The 16,755-nt window shown below is 40.2% G+C and overlaps 1 protein-coding gene across 2 annotated transcripts in view; it reads left to right on the top strand.

Moving 5' to 3' along the window:
- Mogat1 (monoacylglycerol O-acyltransferase 1) overlaps positions 1 to 16,755 on the top strand; it is a 33,778-nt gene that overhangs the window by 2,230 nt on the left and 14,793 nt on the right. Inside the window, exon 2 of one of the 2 annotated variants that reach the window (XM_026786498.1) lies at positions 16,380 to 16,384. The exons of the other annotated variant lie outside the window; for it this stretch is intronic. Coding sequence (XP_026642299.1) covers positions 16,380 to 16,384 — 5 coding nt within the window. The remainder of the gene's footprint in view (positions 1 to 16,379; positions 16,385 to 16,755) is intronic. 2 annotated transcript variants of the gene reach the window in all.

Raw genomic sequence — 16,755 nt, 5'->3', positions numbered from 1 at the left:
CTCCTCCTCTTCCTCCTCTTCCTCTTCCTCTTCTTCTTCTTCATCTGTGTAGGGGGGGGTGCAGGCCCAAACATGCCACAGCATGAGGTGGAGGACAAAAGACAGTTATTACCTTTCCACCGCCTTAGCGAGAGGTCTCTTTGCTGCTGGCCTGAGAACTTGGAGAAAGTCTCCTGTTTCTGCCTTCCGTCTTGCTGTGGAGGACAAGGATGAGAGATGATTGCGATGCTGCTGCGTCTGGGGGTCTAAACTTAGAGTGGTTACCTACCCAGTCATCCCCTCAGACCTAAATTATCAGCCTTTCATAGGTTGTACTGGAATGAAATGGATGCTGTAAAGGAACTCGAGTAGCTGCTCAGTGGGTAAAAAGGGAAAAAGGACATTCCAAACTGCCAGGGATTTCCAGCTTTCTCAGGAAAGTAGAGGTGGATTGGGGAGGAGGGGGTCACAGTGGGGGGGTGGATTTCCAGGGTTTTAAAGGAACAGATAGGTAAAGAGGGGAAGCTGTGAGCTGGGGTGGAGGGCTTTGAAGTGTATTACAGGTACTTGTGAGTAGGGATTGAAGGAGCCTAGAAGCTAGCATAGACCATTTTATGCTCAAAGGTACCACAGGCATATGTTAATGGAAGACAGAAGTCCAGTTTGCCAGAGACAAGAAGGAAAGACCCTTTTGAGCAGGTGGGGACTATTTTCTCAAGCTCCCGAGGGAATGCTGGCTTTTGTCTAAATGCCAAATTTCGGGAAAGGGATTTCTTGGGACCAGACACCCCAGCCTTTTGTATCCTTTCCTATGATTACTTCCTGTTGACGACACTGGGGCGTTGTTGGGGAACCCCCAGAACACTGGCAAAGGCTGGGAAGAGCAGGTTGTTGTATTCACTGTGTTGGCTCTGCAGGACCATCTGTGGCTAGAAAAGTGCAGGCCGAATGGAACAGTCTGTGGCTCAGGATGGCAAGGAGTCCTGGGGATGGTAGGAGTCTTGGGGAAATTCTGTCAGCAGCATCTGGCTTACCAACCATCAGGTAATTTTGCTAATTTCTTTCCTGAAAGAACCTAAAGAGGCAGGAAGTAATCATTATTACAAAAAGTATGAAAATCAGTGGACCAAAGAAATTCAAGAGCCAGGGGCCCAAGGGAGATCCGCAAAGGAGTTGGCAGCTTCAATTCTTTCTTCCACCCAGCCAGATTGGTTTATATAGTAGCAGCATTCTTCTTTGAGAAAGAGACAAGAGACAATGCCTCTCTTTCAGTGTTATTAAGTCAAGAGCTCTTCGATTTTCTAGGACCCCTGAGGCCGGAGAAGTGAGCTGGTTTTGAAGTAATCACATAGTCAGTGTTGATTCCTGGAAGGTATGTGCTAGCTGGGTGGATATCTGTTGAGATGGGTTCAGATTGTGACCCAAGGCACCTGCAGCTGAGGCTGCCAAACTAATTCTGATTGCAACGTGGGAGCAGGAGAGGAAGGGGAGCTATGGCCTGTCAATCCTATGTGAAACTTGGAAGAAAGTATAGAATTTTCCTTCTCTGTATAGGGTGAGTTGAGGAATAACAGAGTGGAGAAGCAGCAACCATGAGTGAATTCATCTTTACCCTGGTAGAGCTTGAATTGACACCAAAAGAGAGCTCCTTACGGGGCTAATACAGTTCCTGAAATTGATGTATTAGTACATCCTGATGAAGCAGGACAGAGAACAGTTACTAAAGAGATGGTCACCTGGTGTCTCCAAAGAGTAAAGAGGCATTGGAGGTGATAAGGGGGAAGGAAATGGTTTGGGGGTTACAGAACGTAGAGTTTAGGGTTACATGGGGAAGGGACTATTGTAAGGGAGAACAAAGGAAGCATGAAGGTATTGTTAGGAATACTTCCTAACGCGAGCTCCTTGCCGATGCAAAAATCCCAATCAAGCCAAATCAAAACAAGCAGAATTAAGAAATATCCAGGTTTAATGGGAGATCTGCGCTCTCGGGTGGCCCCAAGGGGGAACCGGGAAGCTGCAAAAAACGCAACCCCTGGGAAGAAGAAAGGAAGACCATGTGTTCCTCTTTTGGGAGATCACTTAAATACCCTGGGGAGTGGTCCTGACCCCATCCCCAGAGAGGGGTCAGAACCTGGCCTGCTGGGATTTGGAGTCCAGACCAGGCCTCGGGCTGGAATAGATGTGAGGGGCTCCCAACTTAACACTGTTACTGCCATAGATGAGGAGGAGACTCAGGGATTCATTTAGAACAGTCTTCCAAAAGGCTGGGTTAAGGGAGGTCTTAGCTGGGCTTGGTGGCACAGGCCTTTAATCCTAGCACTCAGGAGGCAGAGGTAGGTGAATCTCTTTTGAGTTGAAAGTCTGAGGCCAGCCTGGTCTACAAAGCGAGTTCCTGGACAGCCAGGGCTGTTAAACAGAGAAACCCTGTACAAAAAAATGTAAATATATATGTATATATACACATACACACATATGTTGAATTAACTCTGGTTGAGAAATACCAGGCTAGCTACAAGATAGATGAATTCTATTTTTCTTTATTATAAGGGGCATACTCACAAAGAGGAACAAGAAGTCCTAGCTCAGCTATGTAGTGCAGGAACCACAGAGAGAGAGCGAACCCTGAGCCACCCGACATCCCCCACTCCCCTACTCAAAGGTCACACCCTAACTTGGTCCCACCTCTTAAAGTACATTGGCTGTCAGAGATTCCCCACCACCTCCCCCTTTTGTCTAAATAAGAGAGTTTTAATCCCAATACAAAACTATATACAGTAGGAACAGATATCAAGTACAAAATTACAACCAGCATAAATAATATTAAGCAAGGAACACATGTTAAATGTTTAATAAACATTTTATTTTAAAGAGTCTAACCCTAGGATCAGAAATGGCTGGCTGAATTGTAAGAAGGTAACTAAGACTATTTAATCTTTAACCCTATTGAAGGCCTGAGAAGGGAGAAAAGATTACTTGAGTAGGCAGGAAGTATAATCAAGCAGCTTTCAAAGCAAGCAGTATATGATAGAGACAACCATTTTAGAGACAGGAAAAATTTTACTACCATTTTACCCTGTCTTGGCAAGGTTTTGTAGTAATGTGTGTGTGTGTGGTCCTCTTTATTTAGTCTGGACACCGTGTACTTTGTTAGTGGTAGAGGCATGGGCAGTTTCTTGTCCAAAGGCCAATTGTGCCAAGAAGAGAACAAACTTTAAGTGGAATGTCTTTGGTGCTTAACATTTTTTGGGGGGTGTAGGGAAGCCCCAGCCAATCACCTTGCTTGTAGGGCGGGGTCCCCTGAGGATATTTTTTACTAATGAATATTGCTGGTGTGCTCCCCCCTGCCCCTTCTGTTTTCCTGTTCTCTGCGGGAACTTTGATTCTGTAAGTCTTTTCATAATTAAAGCTGAATATTTTATTATAATTTCTGTCTGCCGTTCATTTACGCCGCTACAGGGGGGAATCGATTGGTGTTGTCAGGACCAATCGTGTATTAGATCAACAGAACCCTAAGTTATTTAAATGTCATGCTTTACAGATCTTTGAAGTAATTGAACATTACCTATGTAAGCAGAATACAATCTCTATGTATCTAAAGAACCTAATTAATCTGACTATATGTATAACAAATAAGAATAAATATTGACCTATAATACTTAATACCTGTATAACTTGAAGACTAAGATTTTATATTAGAATATTAAACAATCTATAAACAACCGTATAGTAAATGAGGAAAATGTAATCAATGTATACATATCTTGATCAGAGGTAGCTATATAATGCTGATGATGTAAGTAACAAAACAGTCTCACACCAGTTCAGAATTATGAATAATAAAAGGGTTATAGATTTAAGAAAAAAACTTACAGATCACTGTCCTAGACAACAGTCCTCTGCGTGAACAGAAACAGAATCCAGCAGCCAGAAGCCAGAGATGAAAGCAAGAAAGCAGGCACGTGGTTACTGCTGTTTTTATAAGAGACCACACCCAAGTGGGCTGGTATCTTAAAGGCTATTGGCTGAAGGAGCAGAATGTGCTCTCCACAGTACCTCCCCCTTTTGTTTAAATAAGAGAGTTCCAAAGCCAATACAAAACTATATACACAGGAACAGATACCAATATAATTAGAATTACAACCAGCATAAACAATATTAAGCAAGAAACATATGCTAAATGTTTTAATAAACATTCTATCCTAAGGCGTCTAAGTCCTTGATAGGAAATAGCTTGGCTAGATTGTAAGAGTACAGTAACTACAACTATCTAATCTTCAACCCCATCGAAGGCCTGAGAAGGGAGATAATATTATTTGAGCAGGCAAGAAGTACAATCAAGTAGCTTCCAAAGCAAGCAATAGATGATGGAGACAATTAGCTACCTGAGCAATCATCCAAAGTCTTATTTTGCAATGTTGAAGCAACCAACTTTGGCCTAATGTAACTGACAGACCATTTTCAGAGGCAGGAAAAATTTTTCAAAACTGTCTTTCCCTATCTTGGCAAGATTTGACAGTCCTGCTTATCCATTTCCAGATATCATGTAACTTGTCAGTGGTTGAGGCATTGTCAGTTTCTTGCCCAAGAGCCAGTCTTGCCAAGAAGAAAACAAGCTCCAAGTGGAGTGTCTTCAGTGCTCAACATTCTCTTGGGAATAGATTGGTGCTGTCAGAAGCAATCGTGTCTCACTTCAACTGAGCCCAAAGTTATTTAAATGCCATGTTCCCCAAATCCTTGAAAATTACCTATCTAGACAGAATACAATCTCTATGTATCTAAAGAACCTAATTGATCTGATTATACATACAACAAACATAAACAACTCTGACCTATAATAATTAATACCTGTATAACTTAAAGACTAAAACTTCATGTCAGAATATTAAATAATCTGTAAACAAATGTGCAACAAATGAGGACAATGACCTCAAAATGTCAATAATGTATAAGTATCTTTATCAGAGGTAAGAGTAATATATAATGCAATATGAAAATATATCCTAAGAATTGTATCAATATACAAAATGTCCTAAACTGAGGTAGAAACATGCATATATACAATCTGACAAAATAACTTTGCATAGGTGTACAAATAATGTAAACAAAAGTAAAAATATAATTTGAACTTGTATCAATATACAAAAACTATACCAATGTAAATTATCCATAAATAATAGCTCACAATTATTTACTTTATTACCCACTATTACTATCCCCCCCCTTTTTTGAACAAACATAATTTTCACCCCAACCCTTTATCTAGTATAAGTACTAATCAACAACCCCTAAACAGTGTTCCCAACGCTATGAACTACCCTTTTGGGGATTGGGGGCATCGTCTTCTAGAATTTCTTCCCGCTGTCATGGGGGTGATGTTCTCTTAATGGGATCCTGCAAAAGTAAAGTGATGGTTAAGTTTCAAAACTACTATCTAGTATAGGTGCAAACAATTTTTGAGCAGTCGATAGAGTTTTTTTGTTTTTTATTTTTGTTGTTTGTTTGTTTTAAGTTCTTAAATGGAGTTCTGGCCAGAATGTCATGAGAAGGCACACCATTTTAGCAACTGGTACCCAAAAAAAGCAGTCTTATAGTAGTGCTGTCAGCATCCTGATGTCATCTCAACTAGGTGGAGTTGTTGCTGTGGGGCCCCATCTTCTTCCTAGAAACTTCAAAGATTATTGCAAGAAAAGGATCTGTAGGAAAATCTATTGTTCATTGTGGAAAACTTAAACGTCATTCATATAAACATACATTCAATGAAGAATACGATATAGACAAAATAGGCATGGGGAAAGTAAAATTTTTCCTATAATCTTCCTTCTGTCCCATACCAGATAGCTTCTGATATGAGACAGAAACTGAATGTTTCTTTCAACAACAAGCTTAGATTTAGAGAAGTACAGAGCCAGTATCCAACTCCAAAACCAGCTGATTATATTAATATATATATGGTGTGTGTGTGTGTGTGTGTTGTGTGTGTGTATAAATGCAAGTGTAAACAGTACCTGGATTCGTAAACCATATTCTGTTTTCTAGATGTTCCACAGTGGATAGTTATTTTTCCTTCTGTCAGCATTCAAACATCCAGGGTCTCTTGAATTTGTAATGAAGAGTATTTTCCTGCAAAGATAAGAACAGAACCCTGCCTTAACCCTTATGAGCTTTTCCCACCACCTGTATTATTGTCACCATTGTGGATGAGCTGTCATTTCTCTTTTTGAAGAGGTTTCTCCTTTTCAAACCAAATCTTTATTAATTTTGATAGTATCTATAATTTTTCTTCTCCTGTGAAAACAAAAGCAAAACCCCGCCCCAATGTAGTACATCTCCTGGTTTCCAGTGTGAGGTCACTGGAAATATACTGGTTGATTCAATTCAGGAGTTTTTTCCATTATCCAATGCTTCTCCGCTGCTGTTGTTCCTTTCTCATTAGCATTAAGAAAATTCAAGGATAATAAAGCATTATGCAATCTATTTCTGGGGTATTTTCAATCCCTTTCTGTTTGTTCAGCATATCCTTTATAGTATGATTTGACCTTTCTATAACTGTAGGATTATTTGGTATACCTGTAATGTGATTTATATTATAATAAGCAAAAAATGTTTCATTTTCTTAGATATACATGCTGGACCATTGTCTGTCTTTATTTGTGCAGGTATACCCATGATGGCCATAACTTCTAATACATTTGTGATTACTGAACTTTCTGAGCTCAAGGCAGTCGCCCAGTGAAAACTTGAATATGTGTCTATGGTGTGGTGTACATATTTTAATTTACCAAATTCTGTAAAGTGGAACATATCCATCTGCCAGATTTTATTCCTTTGAGTACCCTTAGGGTTACTCCCTGCAGGCAATGGTGTTTGCTTATAGAAAGAGCAAGTAGGATACCTCTTTATAATCTCCTTAGCTTGTTGCCATGTAATAGAAAACTCTTTCTTTAAACCTTTGCTATTGACACAATTTTTTAATGAAATTCAGAGGCCTGCAATACACTTCCAATCAATTATTGATCAATTTCTGCATTACCTTGTGCTAGAGAACCTGGCAGACCTGCATGGGTTTATATATAGAACAAAGCCTATTCCCTATTATATCTTGCACCTGGATGAATAATGAAGTAAATTCTGTATCATCTGGTATAAATTTAGCAGTTTCCATATGCAAAATAAATCTTTCTGCATATTGTGAATCAAATAACTATATTGAGAGGTTCTTTAAAATCCCTTAGTACCATAAGAATAGCATATACTTCTGCCTTCTGGACAAAATTATAAGGGCTTTGTTCTACCTTACTCAATTCTTCTAATTTGTAAGCTGTCTTTCCTGATTTATTTGCATCAGTATAAAATGTACAGGCTCCAGTTATTGGTGCATCACATACAATTTGGGAAAGAATCCAAGGAATTCTCCTTATAAGGTTAAGTCTATTGCTTTTGGGATAATTGCTATTAATTTCTCCCAAAAAATTAGCACAAGCACTTCGCCAAAGTTCATTGTCTTCTCATAACTTTTTTATTTCTTCAGCAGTAAAAGACACTATAATCTCTGCTGAGTCTATACTTGCTAATTGACGAAGTCTCAATTTACCTTTTATAATTAATTCAGAGACTATTTCCACATAAATATTTAATTTTTCACTTGGTTTATGTAGTATAAAGATTTATTCTAAGATAATATCATCCCTCTGCATTAAAATTTCTGTAAGGGAAATTCTGGAAGGCAATATGACTAGAACACAATTAAGATTTGGATTCACCCTATCCACATGTGCCTCCTGTAATTTCTCCTCAACAATCATCAATTCTTTCTCTGCTTAAGCTGTTAATTCTCTGGGACTATTCAAGTCTTTAACACCATCTAAGGTTTTGTATAATGAATTATTAGATCATGTGCTATCCCAACAGCCAATCTTAGACTGGAAATATCTTCTAATAATCGCAACCAAACTCTCCTGTTTTGTGCCTTTTGTGTTCTAATTTTCTGTAAACCTATTCTGTAACCTAGGTAATTAACAGAACCTCCTCTTTGAATCTTTTCAGGAGCAATTTGTAATACCCATTTGCTTCTTCAAACATCCTTTCTAAAATATCTGTATTTGAATCAGATAATAAAATGTCATTCATGTAATGCTAGATTATAGAGTTAGGAAATTGCTTAAGTATTATTTCCAATGGCTGGCTGACAAAGTATTGGCACAAGGTAGGGCTATTGGGCATTCCCTGTGGGAGGATGGTCCATTGATATCTTCTAGTAGGCTGAGAATTATTATAAGTAGGCACTGTGAAGGCAAGCTTTTCTCTATCCTTTTCTTATAATGGTATAGTGAAGAAACAATCCTTTAAATCAATGAGAGGGCCAGGCGGTGGTGGTGCATGCCTTTAATCCCAGCACTTGGGAGGCAGAGGCAGGCGGATCTCTGTGAGTTCGAGACCAGCCTGGTCTACAGAGCTAGTTCCAGGACAGGCTCCAAAGCCACAGAGAAACCCTGTCTCGAAAAACCAAAAAATAAATAAATAAATAAATAAGAGGCCATCCCTTTGATAACAGAGAAAGCAGAGGAATTCCAGATTGTAGAGGGCCCATAGGTTGAATAACCTTGTTGATAACCCTTAGATCTGTCACCATTCTCCATTTTCCAAATTTCTTTTTAACAACAAATACAGGAAAATTCCAAGGGCTGGTAGATTCTTCTGTATGTTTAGCATCTAGTTACTCTTGTACCAATTTTTCTAAGGCCTGCAACTTTTCCTCAGCTAGAGGACACTGCTTGACCCATATTGGTTTCTCGGTTAACTATTTTAAATGTAGGGCTGTTTGGTACCTCGGAAGGTTTATCAATTGCTTTGTGTTCTTGTAGAGCCTAAATGGCTGGTGTCCATCATCTATAATATCTTCTAATATTTTCCTCAGAAACATAAGTGTTTGGGCTGCAGGAATATTAATCTGGGTATTCCTCTGCTGCAATATGTCACAACCCCACAAATTCACTGCAATATTGGCTAGATATGGCCTTAGTCTTCCTATTTGCCCTTCTGGCCCTATGCATTCAACCCATCTCATGCTTTGTTTTACCCAAGATAGGGTTTCAGTCAATTTGGTTGCCAAGATTCTGGAGTAATGATACTTACATCCACACCTATGTCTAGTAAGCCTTCAATAAAAATGCCATTTATTTATTTACTCTTAGCTTTGGTCTTTAATCATTTATAGAAGCCTACCAGAATATGTTTCCTCTTTCCTACTGGAGTTTTTGACTCATCCTCCATATTTAACTCACCATTGGAAATTGCTTTTCCTACCCAAGCTTCAGTACCATAGTCAAGTGTCTCAACATTCATCGTATGCAAGACCCATTCATCCATGGGTGCTGATCTGATCTTTAAAGGCCCAAGGATCCTTTTGCATTCTATGCTGGCATTCTCATAAGCCAAAGATTCAATTATTATATGCCTAGCTTCTTGGTCAATTACCCCTATTTGTACAGCCCTAGTTAGTCTTTGCAAAAAGTCACTAAAAGTTTCTTTTTGACCCTGTTTAACCCTAAGATATGAGTCAACTCTTCTTTCTGGTACCTGAATTCTGTCCCAAGCCTTTAAAGCTGCTGTGCTACATAGGGACAAGGTGTGGTCATCATAAAGAGCTTTATTCTGAAGATCAGAGAAAAGTCCTCACCTAGAATTTGATCTAGGGAAATCTCAAGTCCTTTTGCTTTTTCTTATTGCTCTAAAATTCTTGCCTCCTCTTTTAAAAAAAATCTTCAAAGTAATTGCAGTCCACTTTCTAGGTAGGACTGATGAGATTAACTGAGCCTAATCTTGAGGCGTGGCTTTACTACTGAATGTCCATGTTCTGAACATTTCCCTAACAAAGGACAAATGTAGTCCATAAGCTACAATTGCTTGTTTAATTTCCTTCAGATCGGTCATACTCATGGGCTCCCATTTGTATTCTTTGACAATCTTAGGGTACTTGCGGCCAGATACCTTTTCTGATGTTATTACTGGAAAGGCAGGCAGAACTCTGGGAAAGCTATCTCAGAGATTTTTATGTAACAATGAGATTAAATTTTGCCTTTTTACCTTTTGTTCCTGGTCATCAAATTCGATAATTTTCTCATTCTTTTCAAATCTGTTTACTACTGCCTTTTGTAATGTCTGAATCTCCTGTCCAGTGTTCTGCTCTAATGCCCTCATTGAGGATTCCAAGATATGAAGTATGTCCAGTAATGATAATGTCTCATCCTTGGACATAATCTTTATAGCATGCATATTACCTTCCTGGAGAGACATTCTATCAATCTGTCATACCCCTTTGACAGAGTCCAGTTAATACATTCAACAGTGCAAATTCTCTCAAATAATGTTTCAGCACCCACTGTCATTGATTGCGTTTTATGTGCCAAATTGGCTGTTTCCTTCTCCTAAGTGCTGAGTCTCCCTTTAAATAAATTACTATCAGTCTACACCATTTCCAAAAGTACCTCAGTTGACCGAGTTTTGTTAGTTAAATTGTTGGTATCCTTCTTCAGATTCCTGACCTCTTTTTGAGAAGCTTCGTACCAGTCTGTACCATTTCTAAAAGTATCTCAGTTGACTGAGTTTTATTAGTTAAAGTGGTCATATCCTTCTTTACATTTCCAAACTCTTTTTTGAGAACCGTCATTTCAATCTGTAAAGACTGTAACATTTCTAAAAATGCCTCGTTCTTAGCCCTATTGTCAAACCATATTTTTAAGAAAAAAAATTGAAGATAAGACTAATCCCCAGAATCAAAAATAGTGATGTAGAAGGGACATCATATAAGTCTTGTAAAACCTTGAACATGGTGTAAGTAAAGATGCTATTGAAACCTTGGTCAGTTAGGTTGTCTGACATATTGCCCTTTTAAGTTAGCAATTTATGATATTAAATCTTATCTGTGGTTTAATTAGCTGGATTAGGTACAATAACCATTACCTACCAATAGGTGTCATGGGGCACCTACAAAAACAAACCCAATGGGGCTTAGCAGTACAGTTGAATTCACATGGCTGGTCTGAAATCTGATTTCAGAGTGAAATGCCTAAAGATAAATCACAGACTGTGTGTTCTGCGGATGTCTCTAGAGCAGTGGAATAGGCAAAGGCAAACAAATGATTAGAACGCTGTGGAACAACTGACTAAGGCCTGGGAAGCTCGCTTCTCACCCAAATGTCTGCAGTGCACCCTGGTAGGAGGCAAACAGTAGGATGCGTGGGAACTTGAAGCCAATCAAAGGCATGTAAAGAGAAAATATAAAGAACCGTGGCTGATCCATAGCAAGAAAAGCTGCTGCATGAGAAATCTATATGAACTGCTGGCTCCACGCACAAGCAACAGCTGGCTGAGGGAAGGCTCCAATCAAGCTGGGCACACTCTGAGCCAGCGACATGTAGCAGAGCCAAGGGGTTCTAAAACCAAATGTTCGGGTGCCAGATTATGACGTCACAAAACAATCCCACACCAATTTGTAATTATAAATAATAAAAGGGTTATTTATTTAAGGGGAAAACTTACAGATCACTGTCCTAGACAACAGTCCTCTGCGTGAACAGGAACAGAGTCTAGCAGCTGGAAGCAGGAGCCGGAAGCAAGAGAGCAGGCACATGGTTACCGTTGCTTTTACAGTATAAGAGACCACACCCAAGTGGGCTGGGTATCTGAAAGGCTATTGGCTGAAGGAGCAGAATGTATCTCCACAGCATAATGCAATATGATAATATATCCGAAACATTGTATCTGTATACAAAATGTCTTAAACAGAGGTAGAAACATTCATGTATACAATCTGACAAAATAACTTTGCATAGGTGCACAAATATTGTAAACGGAAATAACAAATATATTTTGAACTTCTATCAATATACAAAAACTATACCAATGTAAATTTTCCATAAATAATAGCTCACATGTGTTCACTCTATTCTCCACTATTATTATTAGTGTGAATAATTTCACACTAAATTAGCTATTATCCCATTCTACTCAGGGCTGCCACTAGGAGATGCTATACACCCAAATGCACCACATGGAGCCTAGCAGCGGCCAGCCACAAAAAACCCAAACCCCACAATTTGGCGCAAACTGCTCAATTATCTTGGCCAACTACAAGATAGATCAATTATATTTTTCTTTATTATAAGGGAGAACTCACAAATCAGGAACAAGAAAGTCCAAGTTCAGCTATGTAGCATGGGAATCAAAGAGAGAGAACAAATCCTGAGTCACCAGCGTTCTTCCCCCTGGGTACTCAAAGGTCAGGCTTTAACTTGGTCCCACCTCTTAAAGTTCATTGGCTGACAAAGATTCCCCATCAGATATAGATAGAATAAATATGGATATAGATTTGGGGGGTCTCTTGCAGCCTGGACTGTGAGATGATTGCAGATTGTTAAATGGCCTCTACCTTATTATCTAGAAGGGTGGCAGGTACCCCCATGAGCAATCTCAGAATCATCATTTCCCCTCTGCATTACTAGCTAGCCCCTGCCACACAGATATTAATCTTCCCCAAAGGGTGGTGACAGTGGCCATACCTAGTGTGGGCTCAGGGAAGTGTTGGATTTGTTCAGACTATATGTTCCACCCTACTTCAGAGTAGCAGCTTACAACTCTAATATGGGCACCTGCCCTCAGGAGGAACCATCAGTCCATATTGGGATTGTTTGATCTTGGAGAAGACAAGGTATTTTGGGTTGTCAAGAATGAAGCTGGGGGGGGGGCTGGAGAGATGGCTCAGAGGATAAGAGCACTGCCTGCTCTTCCAAAGGTCCTGAGTTCAATTCCCAGCAACCACATGGTGGCTCACAACCATCTGTATGGGGTCTGGTGCCCTCTTCTGGCCTGCAGGCCTACACACAGACAGAATATTGTATACATAATAAATAAATAAATATAAAAAAAAGAATGGAGCTGGGATGTTCCTTTCCATAGTGGTGAAAACAGGATGCTTGGGGATCAAAGTTATAGCCACCTCTGAGTGGCAGCCAGAGGCTGCACAGAAGGTAGAAGCAAGAGGTTTATTATTTGGAGAGGCATATTTCTGGAACTTCTAGACTTGGAGGTCCTGCTGGCATCAGGACAGGGCAGAGGGAAGAACAGAAAGTTGTAGATGTCTTTAGGTCAGAGTTTCAAGTGAGTCGAGGCAGGAATGGAGAGGGCAGAAGCCTTGGGAAGGAGAGTGTCAGAGTGAAGTGGAGGGCAGGAACCAAATGAGATATTGGGGTTTTCTAGGGGGATGATGTGAAGAAGCTTAGAAGGGGCAGAGTGGAGAGACTCTTGTGTGACAGCAGATCCTTGAGCCTGTGGGGTGAGAGGACAGAGAGAGGGTTGCAAAAGAGAGCTTAGAAGCCTCCTGGGCCAGTAGGGGATGGTTGCTAGTGCCTATAGGCAAAGCTGCTATCCCTTAACTGTTGTATCTAACTGTGCAGAAAGGTAAGCAATGGGGCAAAGGTGAGTCCTCCCATTTGTCCCGAACCCTTAGCACCACTCCCCATTTCTCAGTCGTGTATATAGAATAAAGGGTTGGCCAAGGTCAAGGAGACCCAGGGCAGGGGCCTGTAGGAGTACATCCTGGAGGTGAGAAAAATTAGGTGTGATGGGCTTAGTAGGGTCGAGAGGCTCAGTTAGGGGGCCTTGTCCTTCATAGAGGGACAATCAAGAAGAGCAAAGGAATCCGAGCTTTAAGGTATCCCTCCAGTCCAAGGAAGGAGAGAATGTCTTCCATGGTGGATGGAGATGTGAGGGTCTGCCTGTGCTGTCTGTGACTGAGACTGAGTTCACGTCTCTTAGGGAATAGCAGAAAGCCTAGGTACTTGACCTGAGAGACAGAAAAAAATTGACTTTTGGAAGGGGAGACTGACTTCCTATCCTTTTTTTTCCTAAAAAGTTCAGAAGCTGGGCAAAATGCTGTGATAGCAAGGATAATGGACTGCAGAGCAGAGGTTGCCTACATAGCGGTTACAGAGCAGAGGTCATCTATATAGTGGGTTACAGAGCAGAGGTCATCTATATAGCGGGTTACAGGTCTAGGGAGAGGTGGTTTGTGGCCAGAGTCTGGCTCAGAACCACTGGGTTTCATATAATTTCAGGCCTGGAACTGGATTTTGTATAATTTTAAAAGGGGGATCTTATATGGCAAAGCTGGCCTTGAACTCCTGACCCTCACTTTTGGTGTCTTTTACAGGGATCATAGGTGTATGCTACCATGATCAGGTACAAACAGTTTTATGGGGGAAATAAATAAATTTAAATTTAAATGAGAAAGAAAAGAACACATATAAAAATATTTAGTTATTTCTTAATATTGATCATTAATGCAAATAAGTCATTTTGTCTGTTTTCATGTTGCGAGTTTTGTGTGGAAATTTACAAAACGTGACCATTCTTCTGCAGATTTTAGCTTGTTTTTTTTTTAAGGGCTGGGAATGTAGATCAGTGGTAGAGTGCTTGTTTAGAATGAGACCCTGACCCAGCAACAAAGACACACACACAAAACAACAACCAAGAGTTTCTTTTATAATGAAAGAAAACCAATTCTAATTTGAGAAAAGTAGAAAAATGTGTACATTTTCTTACAGTGAGGGATGTAGCTCAGTGGTGAAGTTCTTGCCCAGCATGCACAAGGCTCTAGGTCTTCAAATCTTTAGAAAAGAATATCATCACTACAATTTTAGCCTATTCTTTTCTTCTTGGTTGTTATAAAAAGTATAACTATTTGGTTGAACCAAATGACATGGTATTTTTAGATATCTCAAACAACCAGTGGTAGCCATCTGATAACTAGCAATCATTGTCTGTTATAAGCCTTATGCTATAACTCTTTCCTCACTCTTGCTCCTGTGGGTCACCACTCACCTTGTCCTTATGAGGAACTCCAGCTAACTCATTGCTCCACCAAGTTGGACTTTAGTGGAATCTTTTTTTCCTTTGGTCTGTGCTGGTGCCCTACCCTAGATGAATAGACATTTGTGTGCCATCTCTTCAGGAAAAGTTACAGAACATCTTAATTGCTTTTGTTTCCCTGAGCACTGCTGAGGGTGAACTGGGTGCATCTCTGTTCTGCCCTAATCTTGTTTGTTTTTGAAATCCAGGTGCCTCTGGGTCAGAAATCACTCTTTGGGAGCTCTGGCTAAAACTGGATGCCCATCTGCATTGCTCAATCCCACACATTCTTAGCACTATGACCAATGATAATTGCCAAGGCAATAGCATGAAGGAACCACAAAAGGAGCAAAAAAGAGGAGCTGTGTGAGTTCTGCCAATACCATGGCAGCATCATTTTGCAAGGAAACAATGCTTTATTGCATGGCTGACCATCAAGGAAGTCATCATATCTGCTTGTCTGATCAGCTGTTACTGGGGTAACTTATAAGAAAGGAGAGAGTGAAGTGGCTTAGTGTTTTGGGGGCTGGAAGGATGTACATGTTACCCTCCTGAAAGAGTGGATGTTGGGTGTGATGTTACTGAAGCTACAGGATTTAAGTCTGGGGATAGCTGGGTTTGTGGCCGACTCATTTCACAGTCCTAATTCTCCTGTGTGGTCTAACTATTCATCCTTTACTCTCTCCTGACTCTGAAAGCCACAGCCTTCTTATCATGTCATCATTTTGCCTTTTCCAAAATGTCACCTAACTGGAGTCAGAGTGTGAATCCTTTCCCTAGTAGCTTATTTACACAGTGATATGTATTTAAGACTTTCAAGTGTCTTTGTGGCTGGGTAATTCATTTCTTTTTAGAGGTAAAAGCTTTTCATTGTGTAGATAGAGTGTGGCTTGTTTGTTCATTCATCTATAAAAACATTGTGGTGGTTTGAAAGAAAATGACCTCCATATGGAGTGGCACTATCAGGTGGTAAGGCTTTGTTGGAGTAGATATGGTCTTGTTAGAGAAAGTGTGCCATTGTGGAGGTGGACTTTGAGGTCTTCTATGCTCAAGCTTCCCCAAGTGACAGAGCTCACTTCCTGTTGCCTGCAGATCAAGATGCAGGACTCTCAAGTCCTTCTCCAGCACCAAGTCTGCATGTACATTGCCTTGTCCCACCATGATAATCATAGACTAAACTGTTGTGGAATTTTTCTTTAACTATATAAAGATGAGTTACAATGTTTATGTTGTTGAATGTTACTTTAACTATGTAGAGGTGTGTTGCTTTTGTTTATGCTGCATTTGTTTAATTATGTAAAGATGTGCTGCTGTTTCACCTTTCCTGTCTAAGGCAATTGTCTGGTCTAATTAAAAAGTTGAACAACCAATAGCTAGGCAGTAGAGGGAGAGGTGGGACTGCAGGCAGAGAGACTAAGTAGGAGGAGAGAAGAGAAGAGAAGAGAAAAAGAAAAGAAAAAAGAGAGAACAAGGGAAAAAGAGAGGGAGATGCTCAGGGCCTGTCAGCCAGGGAGTTGACAGGCACACAGACATGAAATAAGACATACAGATTAAAAGAAAAGTGAAAATCTCTGAGGCAAAACATAGATGAAGAGAAACAAGTCAAATTAAGCTATAAGGGCTAATGGGACAAGCATAAGATAAGGCTGAGCATTTGTAATTAATAAGAAGTCTCTGTGTCATGATTTGGGAGCTGGTTGTCGACCCGAAGAAAGCCTGCACTATGCTAAATCTCTGAAACTTTAAGCCAGACCCAATTAAATATTTTCTTTTTTTGGGTGGTTTTTCGAGACAGGGTTTCTCTGTGGCTTTGGAGCCTGTCCTGGAACTAGCTCTGTAGACCAGGCTGGTCTCGAACTCACAGAGATCCGC

The sequence above is a fragment of the Microtus ochrogaster genome, linkage group LG4 (assembly GCF_000317375.1).
Source record: "Microtus ochrogaster isolate Prairie Vole_2 linkage group LG4, MicOch1.0, whole genome shotgun sequence".
NCBI lineage: Eukaryota > Metazoa > Chordata > Mammalia > Rodentia > Cricetidae > Microtus > Microtus ochrogaster.
The sequence above is the reverse complement of the archived record's forward strand: the minus strand, read 5'-3'. Positions and strand labels throughout refer to the sequence as shown.